The 17056-nt window shown below is 29.1% G+C and overlaps 1 protein-coding gene across 1 annotated transcript in view; it reads right to left on the minus strand.

Annotated features, from left to right (window-relative positions):
- Positions 1 to 17056, minus strand: part of Cadps (calcium-dependent secretion activator 1) — a gene marked incomplete in the record, with an annotated part of 128392 nt that overhangs the window by 71773 nt on the left and 39563 nt on the right. The window contains 7 exon segments of the mRNA XM_067046263.1: positions 767 to 911; positions 2485 to 2606; positions 5780 to 5873; positions 6122 to 6291; positions 8787 to 8867; positions 9799 to 9950; positions 13733 to 13812. Coding sequence (XP_066902364.1) covers positions 767 to 911; positions 2485 to 2606; positions 5780 to 5873; positions 6122 to 6291; positions 8787 to 8867; positions 9799 to 9950; positions 13733 to 13812 — 844 coding nt within the window.

Consider the following 17056-nt stretch of genomic DNA (forward strand, 5'->3'; position numbering starts at 1 on the left):
GTGTGCTGTGATAAGATCATGGCCAGGAGCTTTTTTAGAAGGAACAAAGCAAGGTTCCATTGTATAAGAAAATGGGCAGCCTTAACCACAGACACACTGCTCTGCAACTGGGTTCTCGACTAGAAGAATCAAAGTTAAAAACATTGCATAAAATGAAAAGTAATTTTTCATCAATCAACGTGGTGATTAGAGGAAGTCTATTTCCAAAAAAATCGTTTTCAGAGAATTCAGAAGTCAGGTAATAGCAGTAAGGATTAAATGATAACTTTTCTAGAAATAACATGAAAAACTAAAATAGTGTAGATGTGAAGCTAAATAATAATCCTAATAAAAGATGAAATATTATGTACCAAAAAAGAGTAACACTAATTCAGTTAGAGCACTAGAAATTCAGAAGTATCAAGCAATAGCAAATGATTTAAGAGATCCGTAATGGAAAGATAAAGTACATGTGAGGACCAGCAATGGCCTGATACCAGTACCCACTATAGAAGCAATAAAAAAGTTGGGCTTCTAGATATACTTAATTGAATAATTGAAGCCCAGAAAGCTGAGGCACTGAACACTACAAAAATTGTGAATAGATCCTAAATATGCAATAAGAAGACAACAAATTAACATAAATTACATATAGTTGATACTATTCCTTTCTAGGGAAGAACTTTTCAAAAAACATGCAAAAATAATAACAGTAATTCTTTAAATTTCATTTAACAGTTATACATATTTATGGGTGAGTAATAATCAAATTTGAAAAAATAATAACCTTTGAAGACAACGGTGTGGGATGAAGTATGACTTTTCCTAATTCTTTATCTTCCAATGCTAACATTCCAGGATTTTCAGTGTATAATTTTACCTTAACTGCAGGAAGTGGATGAGTTGTAGTGAAATCACCTTGTGTGTCCCACCTAGAATGGAAGATAAATACCTTAAACTAACTAGTATATGTTTAAAGTTATGAAGTACATATAAATAATAACTTGGTTTATATATATTAAAATAAATTAAGTACACAAGGTTTTTTACCTTCTTTTGTTCTGAATTTATAATTCTTCATAAAAAACTACTTTTTTCAATATCAAAAACTTGATTTACTGGGCTTGAGAAAGGGAGAAAGTGAGAAATAGAGGCTGTCTTAACTTCAATCAGTTATGAAAGAGAAATAAAAGAGAAAGAACTTAAGAGCCCAACAGGGAAGCTTTTCATATCGAAAGAAGAACCTTTCATGAAGAGGTGACAAATCATGGTGAGCATAATTAACAGAATTATCTTCAAAAGAGACATGTCAATCTCAAGAAGATGAATTTTGCAAGATCTCAACCACCCTGTTGGCAGTAGATAATTTTAGAAAGTGTGGAGGAATAGACATTTAATAACTATTTGAGAATCTGAGATTAGAAAAATGAAGTCAAACATTAAACTAGTGAGTCGATTGCAAGTTTCTTAATGAAAGTATAAGCTGTAAAGAGCTCAAAAAAGGAAATAAATGTGATTTTAATCAACATAACTTGAGTTATATCTTCTGGAGCAGACACCACCATAATTGAATTTCAAGTAGAGATTTAAAGCAAATACAACACTGCAGCATAGTGTTTAGGAGGTGTACCGTTACATCTGACAACAATTCTAAATGAAAACATGATGGTAGAAACACTAATTCTGTAATTAAATCAAACTAATTACAAAATTGAAACAATAATAAGCAGACGATCCAATCCAACTGAGTTAACAAAATTCATTGTAGAAAATATTTTAACTTAAAATGAAACAGAAGAATGAAAAAGATTAAACATCAACACAATGAATAAAATGTCTCTTTTGGTAAAAGATCCTTCAAATGGTTGAATTTCAAAAACCTTAAGATCTGAAATTTATATTATGAAATATAGCTATTTAGCTATGTTTATAAGCCTTTTTCTCATGCATAGTTGACTGATCTTTATTGAACAGACAATTGAATAATGCTACAAATTATTATTATTATTTGAATCAATAATTTTATTACATCAGTAAATAATAAATAATAAACTATCTAGTGTGTTTTTAGACCCTAAATATCTTAAAATGTAAAATCTCAAAATGTGAAGGATTGTGAAACCTTGAAAGGTTTGATTTTTTTTCCTAATTGATCACAATAATTGAAGGTAAAAATGTCTTATTATAATTTTGAACCAGGGGGAGGGGAGGTGATGAGCTTAAAACATACAATAATATTATCAATATGAAATGACTAATGTTGTGAAACATGACTATACACATACTTATAACCAAAAATCTATACAAGATTATATGGCAAACCTTTAAAGTTTCCTAAAATTTTAAAAAACAAACAAAAAATGTGATAATTAAATTTTACTTTTTAATACTTCAGTTTTATCAATAATAAATTTAAATTAAAAAATGGATAGTTGGAGGAGATGTGAATTTCATTCTGAATGATATTAATTAAAAAATGTATATTAATTAAATGAAGTCACTTACATTGGTTTAGAAGCTTCTGCTTGATCAGTTTGTAATTTTTCACCACCTTCAACTTCCATTGTGCAATATACTATTCTACTGGGAGCTAAAGATTTCAACCCTTTGACTTCCATTACAACCACCTATAGATAACATACAAAAGAACAATGAAAGAAGAAAGAAAGAAAGAGTAAAAGATAAATAAAACATTAGATTTTAGATAAAAAGAATTAAGGATTAATAAATTAATTTTATAATTGGAAAAGTGAACTTATGATCATATAGGTATTTGAGGAATTAAGAATTAGCATATCCAAAACAGAAAACAGAAATATTCCGAGCTTAACATCTTATATTAGATTCTGAGTACATGCCTTGTTAAAAGAACGATCATACATAATTGAAAACTTCAATAATCGAATGACTGACTCGTTTAATGGTTCAAATAAAGAAGAAATCAATTTTAAAACATCTTGTATTATTTAATCAAGCAGAAGACACTGAGGAGATCACAACTTCAAAGCTCCAATTAGACATAACAGTCACCTTTTCTGTTAAAAATTGATGTTAGAGCTCCTCAGCCTATGATTTTTTAGAGGGATATGGAGGAGAATAAGCATGTTCTGAAAAATAATACTGAAGGTATCTTGAACCATCAACAGTCCAAAAATTAAAAACCTAATAAGAAAATAAACTAACCTCAATAATAAGATAAAATTATACTATTGTGGCATGGATATAAGTTGTATTAAGCAGTATGTTTTCCAATAATATCATTTTAATTCCTTTAGCTATAAAGTTACAAAGCAGACCCTTAGTACAAGTTCCTACGGAAACAGGTCATGGAGAAAGTAACAATGTGAAGCCTAATTTTATAAGGTTATAACATAACAATAACTATACACTGTAGAATTAATAAATAAAGAAGAAGTTCTTGAAGGATCATTCTGAGGTAACCTGTGACTTTGGTGCCAAATCTCAAAATATCAGGTTACTATTTTTGGAGAAAACCCCTAGATAAGTAAAGGCAGAATTTTTATAATTTGATTTCAGGATTCCAATCCCATTCTGATTCAATAGGTTTTTTAATGAAACAAAACATAGAAACAATATTTTTACTTTGCTTCTATAAGTTTAAAGGGATTATAGAATTTTGTCAACCTAAAGAGGTGATTTGTGTATGTGGTGTTCCGCTACCTCCTTCAGAAAAAGATTATAATAGTTAAAACCGTTTTTCCACATATTAATCTATTATTAGTGGGAAGGACTACTACTTCTTAAACTTCATGTTAAAGAACTGTTTATAAAATGAGGCTATGGTCATTGACAGTGTTAATATGTCACCTAAGCAACCATGTGTCAGAAGAGGTGCTGGTTTAAATCACACCTAGGTAGGTTGGGATTTGTTTTGTAGCACCCACAGAATGAATCTCAACCTTTCCACTCAGGCTTGAATAGGTTGGGTTACCTGCAGAAAAACCCGTCCTTCTTGGCCTAGTTGGAGTATACAAATATGTTACACCAAATAAAAAAAACAAACAAACCACTTGTAGGTCATAACAATCAATAAGATTTTTTACAAGTCAATAATTTGGAATACGTTTTCTTTTGATAGTGAAATTGAACTTGTTACCTCTCCAAGTTCTTCTCCAGCACACTAAACTCTGGAATTTCCAATGGAAAGGGGTATGTATTTTCAAGTAGATGATCTAGTTCTAAAGTGATTTCACATCAGCGATTTTTCTAATTCCACATGTTCTGAAGGTGTAAAGGGCCAAATACCGCTAAGTATTTTTTATGGGTTTTGTCTTTAAGGGAAAACAGTGCAAAATATCAAATACAGTGTAATCTCAGTAATTCAAACTAATTGCTGCAGGGGATCGTTCAGATTATTGAAAAGTTCAGATTACAGAAAGTATTAGGAAAAATGGTGTGAAAAAATTCAACAATACAAATGTACATAACTATTTTTGTTAATTTAATTCTTTTAACATATTTTATCGGAAATTTGACAATTTTAAATTTTAAAATAACCTTATTTAAAGAAGTTGGTTATTTTATTATTATTTTTTTTTTTTGCTGAGACTTCTGTAGAAACTTCTTCAATGCTTCTTCTTTCAGATGTTGTAAGAGAAGGACTTGATGCCATGGTATATCATTCTCTGTTGCCCACTTCAGACAGTGATTGAAATGAGACACTCACTGATTTTTCATGCTTTATTGCCATTGGTTCCTCGACTTGTCTTTCACCTTCTTCTTCTTCATTGGTAGAGACTTCTCCAATACTCTATGCGATTTCCTCATCAGTTTTAAATATAAACTCCATTCTCCTCATGATCTTCAACCTATTCACCAACATCTGTATCATTCACTAAAATATCAGGGTTTATACTTTTAATCAAGATCGACTAACTTTGTCATTGTCTGTTGATACTTCATGTATGCCCTCTTTCCCCAACAATGGATTCCATGAATTGTGTATTGTTTTTGACTGAACAGCCTTCCAAGCTGCAGCTAAGAATAACACAACACCTCACTTACTAATGCCAATTCGGATTACTGGAGTGTTCAGAGTACCAAAGTTTGGATTACCGAAATTACACAGTAAACATAAAGTACAAAACCAATAGAGAATTCAATTAGCTCTAAGAATGCATCACCATACTTGAAAATCGGTCATTACAAAAATTCTGCATCATGATGTGCATTTGTTTATCCTCAATCAGCTGAGGATATTCAAATTAAATTAGCAAATTCTTAAGGAAAATTTAGTACTCAAATGATTTGGTTCTGTACTTTTGTTTGATATTCTGAACTGTTTGCCCACAAATATACACGAATTTATGCCTTTAGAACATGTAAGATTGAAAAAATCACTGATATAAAGTTGTTTTAGAATCAGATCCTCTTAGAGAATCTTTTCTTGAAAATACCACTTTCCTTTAGAAATTCCAGAGTTAAGGGTACTTGAGAAGAACTGGAAGAGATTATAAAGTCGACTTCACCACCAAAAGAAGTCAATTAAACTTTGGACACCCTGTATAATTATTAATATTAATACTAAGAAACAGGTTTTCTATGTACAGGTATATATCAAGTGATTCTGGGAGTTCAAAATCCAACCATAAACAGGATTTTTGAGAAATAAAAGGACAAACATGTATAAATAAATCACCAATAAATAATAACATGGTGCTGTTAAGACTGTAAAATAGTAAAAGCAATAAATTCTTAAATACTAATGTAATATATTCATGAGGACAGAAGACAAAAAATATATATATTATTACTATAATAGAACCTGATTAAAGAATACCTCAAGTTGAAATGTGAGCACTACATCAAGTTTCGTAAGCTGGGTGTCATTATCAGCAGAATCACCTTCTAATTTTGCCAAAGAACCCTGTGATCTACGAAAAAATTAACAAAATTAAATTGTATAATAATTACCTATAATAAACTTTTAAAAAAATCAAACAGACTAAGTAGTTTAACCTATATTTTCTAGGAATAAGATTGTTACAGTATTTCTGAACTAATATTTCACCATGTTAATTAGAATATAACTAAAAACATTAATCCATTATTGTAACTGCTACAAAAATGTTTCAAATTCTCAGGCATTTTATGCCTTCCAACTAATAATAGTCTTCAATACCTGTGATTATAACGCTTCAGTTTCTGTAAACCATACTTTGAGTCAATTGATCCCTTTGAGACAGGCAAAGATTCAAGATTGACCATTAACAGATTTATGGAAGTTTTTAATTCTTCAATATACAGGGATTCCATTTCTTTCAAAACAAATTTGGGCATCAATTTTCTATTCTGAAAAATGTTTTATATAATTAAATAAACAGAAAATTGATAGAATTCAATAAATAAAATGATAATAATAAATAAAAACATAAAAATTAAAGAGATATGAGAAATATATAAGACGCGAAAATAGGATTGCGTCAATTTTGCACATTGACAAATATCAGGTATAATTAATTTTGTTGTAAAGGATTTATTCTTAGGTAGTAGTGAAGTAGAGTTCCTTAAGTTCAGTTTTATTAGATATATAATCATATGTATGTTTACCTTTCCTAGGTTTATTTTCTATCTTCATAATAAAAGAATATTTTTTCCTAAATCATTTTGATTAATATTTAATTATATATATATATTAAACTATCTAAAAATCACATTATTACATCTAATTAATATAAACTATCAAATACAACTAGAAACATCCCACATCTCAGAATAATGAAAATTAAATTTAAAACATTAAATAAATATGCTGGAGGAACATAAATGTACTAAATTGGATATAACAAAAAAAGATTCAGAGTACAAATACCAAATCTTTCATGGTCAGATGTCATAGGGAACAGATAGATTGTCATTTCTGAACGATTGTCATTTATTTAAAGACAATATTGTAATGAAATAATTAAAAAAAGTGCTATTAAATATAAAAAATACTAAGATAACTATAGTTGTCTTATTATAATATTCAAATTATTCTATGTAAAGTACTTTTGATAAATAAATAATTAAATTAATATTATTAATGGGTACGATTTAATATTGCAGACAGTTTGTTGTTCTGATAACAGATAATAAGACACTAAAAAATAAACCTTTTTTCATGTGATTATATTATAAAAATGTTAAAACTGAAACACATTGGTGTATAAGCATTGTCTGAAAATTTAGCTTGCTTTCTTTTCCTAAAGCAATCCAACTACATTATGATATTAGGTCTAATTAATGTTTCTCCTTTAAATATAAATTTTTTCATCAAAGATCATTATATTAACACACCCACTCATTAGAAGTGATATCTGATATTCAAAATTATACAGTAAATATAAAGTATAAATTTAGTACACATTACGAAATGTCAATCCCTTTCATATAAATTAAATTTAAAGATGTCCAGTCTTCAAGGGTGTAAAAGCACATGACGCCCATAAAATTTCTATGAATTTTGAGCAAAAAAGTTGTATACTTAGTGTATAACAGCAGTGAAGTGGATATGGAGGCTGTAAAGATCTACTATATTTTATGAACATTTATCAAAATAAAGCATAATTTCATTCCATGAGGATAAAAAAATTATATCCAGGGATAACCCATAGGATTTCAGTAGTATAGAGATCAGCTGGAGTGCTTTTAAGAAAGTCATCCAGGAGGATGCAGAGACAGTGTGCAGAAAAAGCAGGAAGGACCCAAGAGTCAAGCAGATATCCTGGTGGAACAAAAAATATGGTAAAATTGAAATTGGTTAAAAGTAAAATTGAAGAAAAATATTGCAAGAAATTCTCAGTTCTCATTCCAAACCAGACTATAAAAAGAGCGATAGAAGAAAGTTAAATGAATATCTAAAAAGATACCATGGGAAAACTTAGGAAGAAAGCTTGATGAGAACTTGAAAGAAAACCACAAGCTTTTATATAAAACAAAAAATTCAAAGCATAACAAAAAGGTAGTCTATAAAAACATGATCCTTCTGAAACTAAACTAAGACCACGACACTGGTGGACCATTACCACCAAACATAAGACTCAGATCAAATCAATAGAAATTAGGGATCTTAAAAATATTTATGGAAAAATAAGAAGAGACTCTATCAGAAAAACAATGATTAGAGTGAACTTCGATATAAGACCTGCCAAGGAAACACTGGAAGAACATCACCGAAGATGGTTTGGACATGTGTCCTGAATGTCAAAAAAAGGGCTACCAGTGAACTTTTCGTAGAAGGGTAGATATTCTAAGGAAGACCCTGAAAGACTTTAGAACTATAAGACGCCTGTAATAGATGAAATGGGGAAGAAGCTACATAACAAGGATTAATAGATCAAGCTCTATTGAAAGGCATGTAAAACTACCCAGTGATAAAAGAAAAGGTCAAAAAGAACAATTATAAATTCTTTATCAAAATGTTAACAATTAACAATTAACAATGTTAACGCCAGCCGGAATAGCCCCTCCCTATTCCTAGTACGCTCACGGCAGACTCATGCCATCATCGATGACACCGCCTTCAGCGGACCCAGCAGCTTATCTAATAATGCCACACTGGCAATCCAAGATGTAACTCACCTTTATATATACACTTATCTCTATGTATATAATTAATTTATTGTTTTAATTTTTCTAGGAGGTCAAAAAAAAAAAAACAATTTATTAAATTAGGCAAAAAAAAAACAAAATTGTTTTTGATATCTCTCCCTCATTAATTTCAGTGTGCACATAAAAAACAAATAAAAACCATTTCAAATAAATAAAGTAATCTTTATAAAAATTATTTTTATCAGTATATTTACCTTTTCCATTTCAGCCACTTTTTGCATTCTACCATCTAACTCTCTTCGGATAGCTGCAGCTTGTTCATCAGCAGAATCCAACTGAGAAGGAAAAAGTCAAAATAATCCATGTTGTATTAGTAATAATATCACATTCACGAAAAATACAATTTTATATTTATATTTGTTTATAAGATCTATTTCTTATGTAGGGAAATATTTTGATTGAATACTGTGGCTAATCCAAGGGGATTTAAAACAAAAATTGTTACATTGAGGAACTAGTTATATTGAGGTTCATTGTACCAAGGTTCCACTGTAATTTGATTTCAGTTTCGGGAATTAAAGTAATTGTACTTTTATAAGTTTTTACATCTCAAAAACATTACTATCCTTTTTGTTATATTCCATTTATCTCATCAAAAACATATTAAAACAAAACTCTTTGTGTAGAAACCAAATTTTGGGTTGGAAAACTTGGTGGTTTGGATTGGTTTGCACGATCTTTGAAGGTGTCAGCAGATAGCATAAAATAGAAGGAATGATGACAGAAATAGTATATATTGAATTGAAAAACATTTAATAGGGATCTTAGAATAATAGAATAAAGACCTGAATGAATTACAATTTCAACATGATAATAACCCTAAGCTAGGTATGTAAATATTACAATTTGTATAGCCATTTCAAAATGAAATATGCAATGTACTGATCAATTTTTTACGAAAGCCAGTCAGTCCCCAGATCTCTATAATATTAAACATTAATGGGAAAAATTAAAAACATCTTGGCGACTTAATTCAACTTGTAAAAAACTTTTTTAGTTTCTCAATAAAGAATGAAAAAAGGAATCAAACAGTTTGTAACAGAACGGTAAAAATTATGCCTGTAAGACTTGAAGTTTAGTAAATTTTAAAGGTTCAAATATTAAATTTAATATTTTTGCATTAGAAGTACATCATAGAATGTAGTTGTCACTATTGTCTGTTCATTTGAATTCAAAATAAATAATAACAAATAATATGCTGATTACCTGCAATGCATTAAAAAGAAGCTGATGCTCAAATTTTTTGATTCCTAAGATTTGTTGAAACATGTCATAAAGTTGATCCTTGGATAAAATAGCTTCACTATTTAATATTTGTTGTTGCATTCGAGAAGGTCTTTTTGAATCTTCATCAGTTACTGGAATAAAAATAATGAAGTTGAAACATGAAAAATAGTGTACTAAAAATGTTGATAAACATAAAACCATGAAATATAAATTTGAATACCTATCTTTAACTATTTTTGATCTTTACAGAAATAATTCACATATTTTCTTTGCCACTCTATTTAACCCGTGAGCTACACATGTAAAATGAGCCATTTTATAGTACAAACATTTTAGCGTTAGACCTGCTTTAACCATGTATGGAACTGAATCTCTTACAAAAAGTAAAATTTTACACTAATATGTTAAATTTGAAATAAATTTTATGAGTTACCATTGATGATGCAGGACACTGTCTCACTACTGTTCTTTTCAAAATTTTGGAAGATATTAGATAGAGGGTTGGTGGTATATCTATATGAAGAAGACTGGTTAATAAATACATAATAAATGTACAAGCAGTGGTTTCATCAGTGGTTTCATCCACCATAGTATTATTGGAAATCTTTGTTTTGATTTTATCACTAGTATTTTTAAAACAAACTGGTAAATAATTTTTCCCGAAAGCACCTCTCTCTGAAATAATTTGATTTGTATATTTATGTAAGAATTCACGAAAACGATTTGTCTTTAATTAATATAAATGTATGTTCAGAGTGACCATAGAAAAACATAAATCTATAAGCATAAATTCTTGCAGTTTATTAATGGCTAATCAGCACTGTGATTAACTGCTGTAAAGGCTATTTCATTTTTTCTCGGCCAATTGTTTATATTACCCAAAAGAAATAAATATATATAGTAATAACCTCTTTTTTCATAAAAAGATGTTTCTTATGTATAGATGGTTTTAGTTATGTTTTTATTTTTTATTTATCAATGCTCAATATTTTTCATTTATTTCGTTGAATCAAAAAGCAAGCTAACCAATTTTCATCAGTCAAATATGAAGTAAAAATACGTCATTCAAAATAAAGAAGATGGTGGCACGTGTCCTTCTGAAGTTGGTTGAGTTGCTGTTATGTTGGAACATTTTCGAACACATCGACTTTTGTTATTTTGTATCATAATTGTATTTACAAATTAATCCAAGGGGAAATAGAAGACAATAACAATTATCAATGAAGTATTAACATCGTGAATTAGAGCGGTTGTGCTACAATCGATTTTTTTAATCAACGAGTGAACATTAAAGACAGAAGAAAGGAAACTGGACTCTTTTTTTAGGACAGTTGTTGTTAAGACGCCAAGAGGATAACCTCTCCTGGATGCAGGTGGTGCAGACCACCCCTTCATTTAACCTTGTCACCTTTAAAGCTATATTTTAGATCTGAGAATAAATAAAAATTATTCAATTCCCTTTTAGTTATTTTAAACAAATTTAGAATATTACAATATATTAATACATATATTATTTAAGCCAAATGAAGTAGGTGGGTTCTCTTATCTGAAGAACAATGGGCTTCAAAAAAAGTCTTTCTACCACTTCCGAGGGACACAATGGACCTACTTACTTTATTAATTTCTTTTTTAGGGATTTTGGACATTTTCTCTTTGAATGCTTGGTTTGGAGAGTCACAATAAAGAAAGATTTATCTTAAAGGAGATAATAATTAAAGGAGAATAATATGCTGAAGAAATACCTTAAAATGTGGAAACAGAATGTTAATTCATGAGTTGAAGGAAATTAAGGTTTATTTTCTTTGTTGTGGGAACTTGTTGGGATCTTGGAAGTAGCTCTCAAGGACCACAAATAGAAGATTTTGAAAGACACAGGTCAGACAAGTGCTTATGTAAGCATAAAAAATCAGCCTTCTTAAAATCAGATGAATGGGATCTCCTAGCATTTAAAAAAAAATTGCTGAGACCCATTTACCACCTTGTGGAAAATGTTACAATAAGGAGAAGACCCACAAACAGAGACATATATACTTCTTACTTAGTGAGCCTAATGTAAAAATTATCAAGCTCAGTTGGCTACACTGAGCACGCCATGCAAGGATGGAGCCCCATGAGACCTCCAAAAAACTTAATTATGAAGATATACAGCACCAGAAGATATGGACTAAGTTACGGACCCAGTTATGGAGAGTTGGACCAATTGAGTAAGTGGCAACTCTTTAACATATTAAAACTATATTATTTTGATTTTTTCATTACCTTTCATTCAACATGTAATTTTGTGCAAAAAATAATAAATGTGCATATCATATGAAATACCTCCGAAATGTGCAATTTAGTGTGGAATAATGTTATGTTAAAACAAATTTTTTGATAAGGTTCAGATTATTAACTAACTTTCATCAAATACTAACTGATAAAAAGAAGCAATCATATGATGACTGGCACTCTCATATGATAATGATAAGTATGCCTGGCTTTGATACAGGATAAGGGTTTTATGAAATATTTCTAAACTCAATATGAAGATGACATGACTCATCAACAAAAGATGGGGGATGTGTTAGTGCATGCTTTGAAAGATACTAACTAAAATTCCAGAAGTTTTGGATGCGTAATTGTTTTAAGAGAATCAGTTGAGTGAGATTCAAAGTAAGTGTTTTTTTTTTAAATTGAAAATACAAATACCGAGCTATCATTAAATGTTAAAGGAAAAAGATGGGGACTGTTTTCTGGAATGGTCATGGGATAGCCTTAAATTATTATTAATTATTTCATCATTAATTGACAAACTGATTGCCGATATAGCAGGAAAACGGTCACATTTAAAGAATAAAAAACAATTTTTTTTCACCAAGGTAAAGCGTCACCACACACTTCAGTGGCTGCCAAGGCAAAAATCTACAAATTATCGTTTGAAATGCTTGAACAATCCTTACCAAATTTAGACTCAAATGCTTCCCCCCCCCTTAAGCTCAGAGAACAGAGAACATAAAACCATGGTGATGCCCTCCTCATTAGGCCATCACCATGGTCAAAAATTATTTTCCAGGGAAAGATGCCAAGTACTGTTTGAAGGGATTGAAGAGAAGTAACATCAATGCAAAAAGTATATAAACATAACAGGAGATTAAATATAAAAAATAAGAATATATTTGGAGAAATATGTCTTGTTTCTTCGTTTTGTTGGAAATTTTTCATACAACCTAAATAGCATAGTCTAATAATATTGCTTATATGAGATCCTATGGAACTTTGAAGATATCATAGAAAAACCAGGTGACTATAGAAACAGTATTCAAATAATAATAATAAAGGCCTAATGAACCCAAAGGTTCAATGCCGATACCACAAATCGCTCTCCACATACATCCTTCCAGTGAATTGTTCATTGAGTTAATCATTAAGCTTAGTAAAAAAAAAATGTGAAAATCGATTATATAAAGTAGTACTTAAAGTTCGATGGATTTTAGCGAAAAAATTGTTATTACATCCCGGGCAGAGATCCACCTTGTATACATAATTTCAATACCATACAGGGGAACATTTTTTAATTTTTTTTAACGCTTAGCGTAACATTAACTTCTGTAAACATCTACAAATGTTTATTTGTTGTAATTTCTCGAAGACTCAAACATAAATTCTTATATTCTAGGGTTTAACACATCCGCACTATTTTATCACCTAGACTTATATCATTTGGAAATATTATGAATTAATAAATTGAACCTTATCATAATTTAATAGAAAGAGTATTCTGGGGGAAAAATTTGAATTTGGAAAAAAAAAATTCGAAAAAAAAAATTATTTAATAGAAAGAGTATTCTGAGGATAACATTTTGACTTGGAATATTATAATAATAAAAACATGAATAAGAATATATAAAAGAAACATTTATAATAATATTAATACCTTTAAAAATGCAGTCGAATTTTGCCATCCATGAAGCCAAAACAGTTTCTTTACTCAACCCATCTATTTCAGGTAATGATCTAAACAGAAAGTATATATTATTTCATTAAAATTTGACATAAGAATTTATAATTACAATAATAATAAAAGTTAAATAAATAAAGAGCTAAAAACACTATATCACCAAGATAAAGAAATAATTACTCCAATAAATATTTTGTCTAATGGCCTTATTTTGAAAAGGAAAGATCTTGGCATCAACCTGTAAAACTGGAAATTAGCTCAAAAAGCAATTCTGCTTGATACTCGTATGATCCTTAGAAAATTTTTAAATAAGTGAAAGTGTCTACATTTCCCTAATTGTTTTAAAACCTAAAATAATAAACCTGCAAGGGTCAAATGACCAGAGAAGACCTTGCAGAAGGTTCTAAGTCCACTCACTAAAAATAGTTGGGATAAAGCTACATCAGGTGGAAATCTTCAACAGCTTCCTTGAGTTAATCGCAGAGCAAGTGGCTCCAACTTGTCATGAACGATCACCAAGCTATGAGGACCAGCTACTAGTTAAAGTTCGGGATTGAGTTTGATTATTTTGCCTCCTGCACGAACCCGAAAATAGAGACTAAAAAGTGCTCTAAGTATGAAATGGAAACCAAACATGTACAAGGTTGTCGTTCAGATTTATTTCAGAGCAATAAAACAGAACAGTAAAAATAAGGAATTTTAGGAGAAAGCAATCATAATACTAAGCCACAAATGATGATCAGTACCCAAAGGCTGAATGATCAAATTAGACTAACCAAATCAATAATATTTCTTTATGCTACAGAAATGGAAAATATAGAAGGACGTATCTGAGTAATTAGAGTCAGTAATTGTTAAAAATGAAAAGCAACTGGTTGAACCTTCTCAGTTGAGGTTGAAATCAGTGGAAATACAGGCAACTGAAGAAGATAGGACAATATAAAAAATAATCCATTCATTGTTATTTCAACATATACTTTTTGAAGGAATGGATCATGAAGCAATTCAATTCCTTACAAGAATACTTATATAGTTTTAAGTACGATTTTCAAATAATACCCAGAAGTGGATGTAAAAATTGTTTTTTATTGAGCATGTCAATAAAAGAGTTGTTATTACTGAACTGGACATAAAAAAGTAAGATCAAATGAAATGATAAGCTAAAACATACATCCTATGCAAATAGAAAAGATAAGACCATAATATAACTTTATTTAGAGCTAATACTGAGGTAATCACAAGTTATTTCAGGAATCAAGCTAGGCCAAGTACAAAAGTAAAATACAGATTGATGAAATAATTATATGAAAATTAGGTATAGTGATAGAATCAGAGTTCACAAAAACCTAATTTTACATCTGAATATGTAAAAATAAAAACTTGCATTTTATGTAAACCGGAAATGGAGGACCATAAAGTTGATGCTTTGTAAGTAATAGAATGAAAGTGTTATAAACAACAAGAATATGAGTGACTGTGTGTGTATTTTTTTCATGCATACATATGGTATTTACGAATTAAAATCTGCTTTAGTAATGAACTGTAGTGATTTTATCGAATATGATGAACTTATTTATTCAAAAAATAAAATAAGGCATAAATGTAGACAAATTTTACAAAATAATTTTTATATTATTAAATGGATTATAAAAAAAAAAAATGATGCCTTATTAAATAATTGTAAAGAGAAGAAAGAAACAAATTCACTGTCCTAATAAAAATTTAAAATCTTTGTTTAAGAACATAAATATATATTTTAACAAACAAGCCATTAGAGTAGCTCTTCCCCGAGGAACGAACTATAGTTTTTGTCACAAAAGCAGCACTAAACAGTTGAAAAGTAACACCTTTATTATTATTTTTTTTTTAAACATTAGCAACAATATAATCAATAAAAAAATTAAAAGGAGCAGGCAAAAAAGCCCACTGTTTGTGGAACAAGGCAAGTTTTATTGAAATTATAATTTACCTATTATTTCCTTTTTAAAAGTTATTTAACATCTCTATGAACATATTTTCCTTATTTTTAAAAATGTATACAAAATATTGGCTGAAGAGTTTCAAGATTGAAAAAAATATTTTTACTTAAAGGAATAAAAAGTTTATTTTATTCATTGAAACCTAGTCATCTCAGAGTAATAAATACGTACAATTTAAGTGACATTTGTCCAGCATATGATATACAATAATTAAATAATAACATAATGAAAATAATAAAATTCTAAAATAAATGGTAAAATGTGAAATGAATGACATATTTCTGCTGTCATGTGTTTTCTTGTTAGCGTTACATTCTATAGTGAATACTTGTTTGCATAAATTTTGTTTTCTTTAATTCAAAACTTTATTTATTGATAGATATTACAATCTGCCACAACATTGTTGGGAAATAGGTAATAGTGATGACTGACCACATGTTTGCACAAATAAACAATAAGAATACTAAGACAATAAAATAATAATACAAGTAAGTAAAAGAAACCAACACATAGTTTTATTCTTACATATATTCGGAAGATAGATAGTGAAAGAGTTAGAGAAATAATTCATTTTTAAAGAGGTTAATGACTAGGTTTTATAAATAGAGATGGGTTCGAAGGGGAAAGATGAGGAAAGAAACTATGGAAAGCGATGGTAATTTGGAATAAATTGTTATTTCAGGACAGGTGTTGTAATTTTTATCAGATAGTTTTTAACTGAGATATGGAAGTGATGGGTTGGCAATTGAGGTAGAGTAAGAAATAACAAAAAAGGGAATGAAGAAGATGCTTGAAATTAATGAAAATGTCCTTATTTTTTTTTTCAAGTTAGAGGGTGTTTTCAACTGTTTTGTTTGATAATTTTTTTTGTATATAAAATAATTTTATTATGAGTTCTTATTATAACAATATGAAAGCTTTAAGTTTTTTTTTTTTTATTGTTTTTCCTAAAAGGAATTTAAGAATAAAAATAATAATATAAAAAGAAATTTCATTCCTGCAAATATTTTAGGTCTATATTCAACAAAAATTAGATGTTCACCCATTAAAAAAAACCTATCAACAATCCCCTACCTTGGGAAATTGTATAAAAACTGCATTGATAAACCTGTTTTTGTTTGCCTGGCTTTGAAATATTGCATAAAAATTAAGTGTAAACACTGGATAAGACTAACCACTGACCCCAAGATATGTTTATGTATAAAGTACATTTTACTTTATCTTTTTGACAGTAACCTTAGAAGAAATGAAAATTTTGTAGTTTAAATTTTATACAAAAACATATTTGTATAGGTATGTATATTATATATATATATATATA

This window comes from Halyomorpha halys, unplaced genomic scaffold (assembly GCF_000696795.3).
Source record: "Halyomorpha halys isolate HHAL.00 unplaced genomic scaffold, Hhal_1.1 Scaffold778.1, whole genome shotgun sequence".
Classification (NCBI taxonomy): Eukaryota; Metazoa; Arthropoda; class Insecta; order Hemiptera; family Pentatomidae; genus Halyomorpha; species Halyomorpha halys.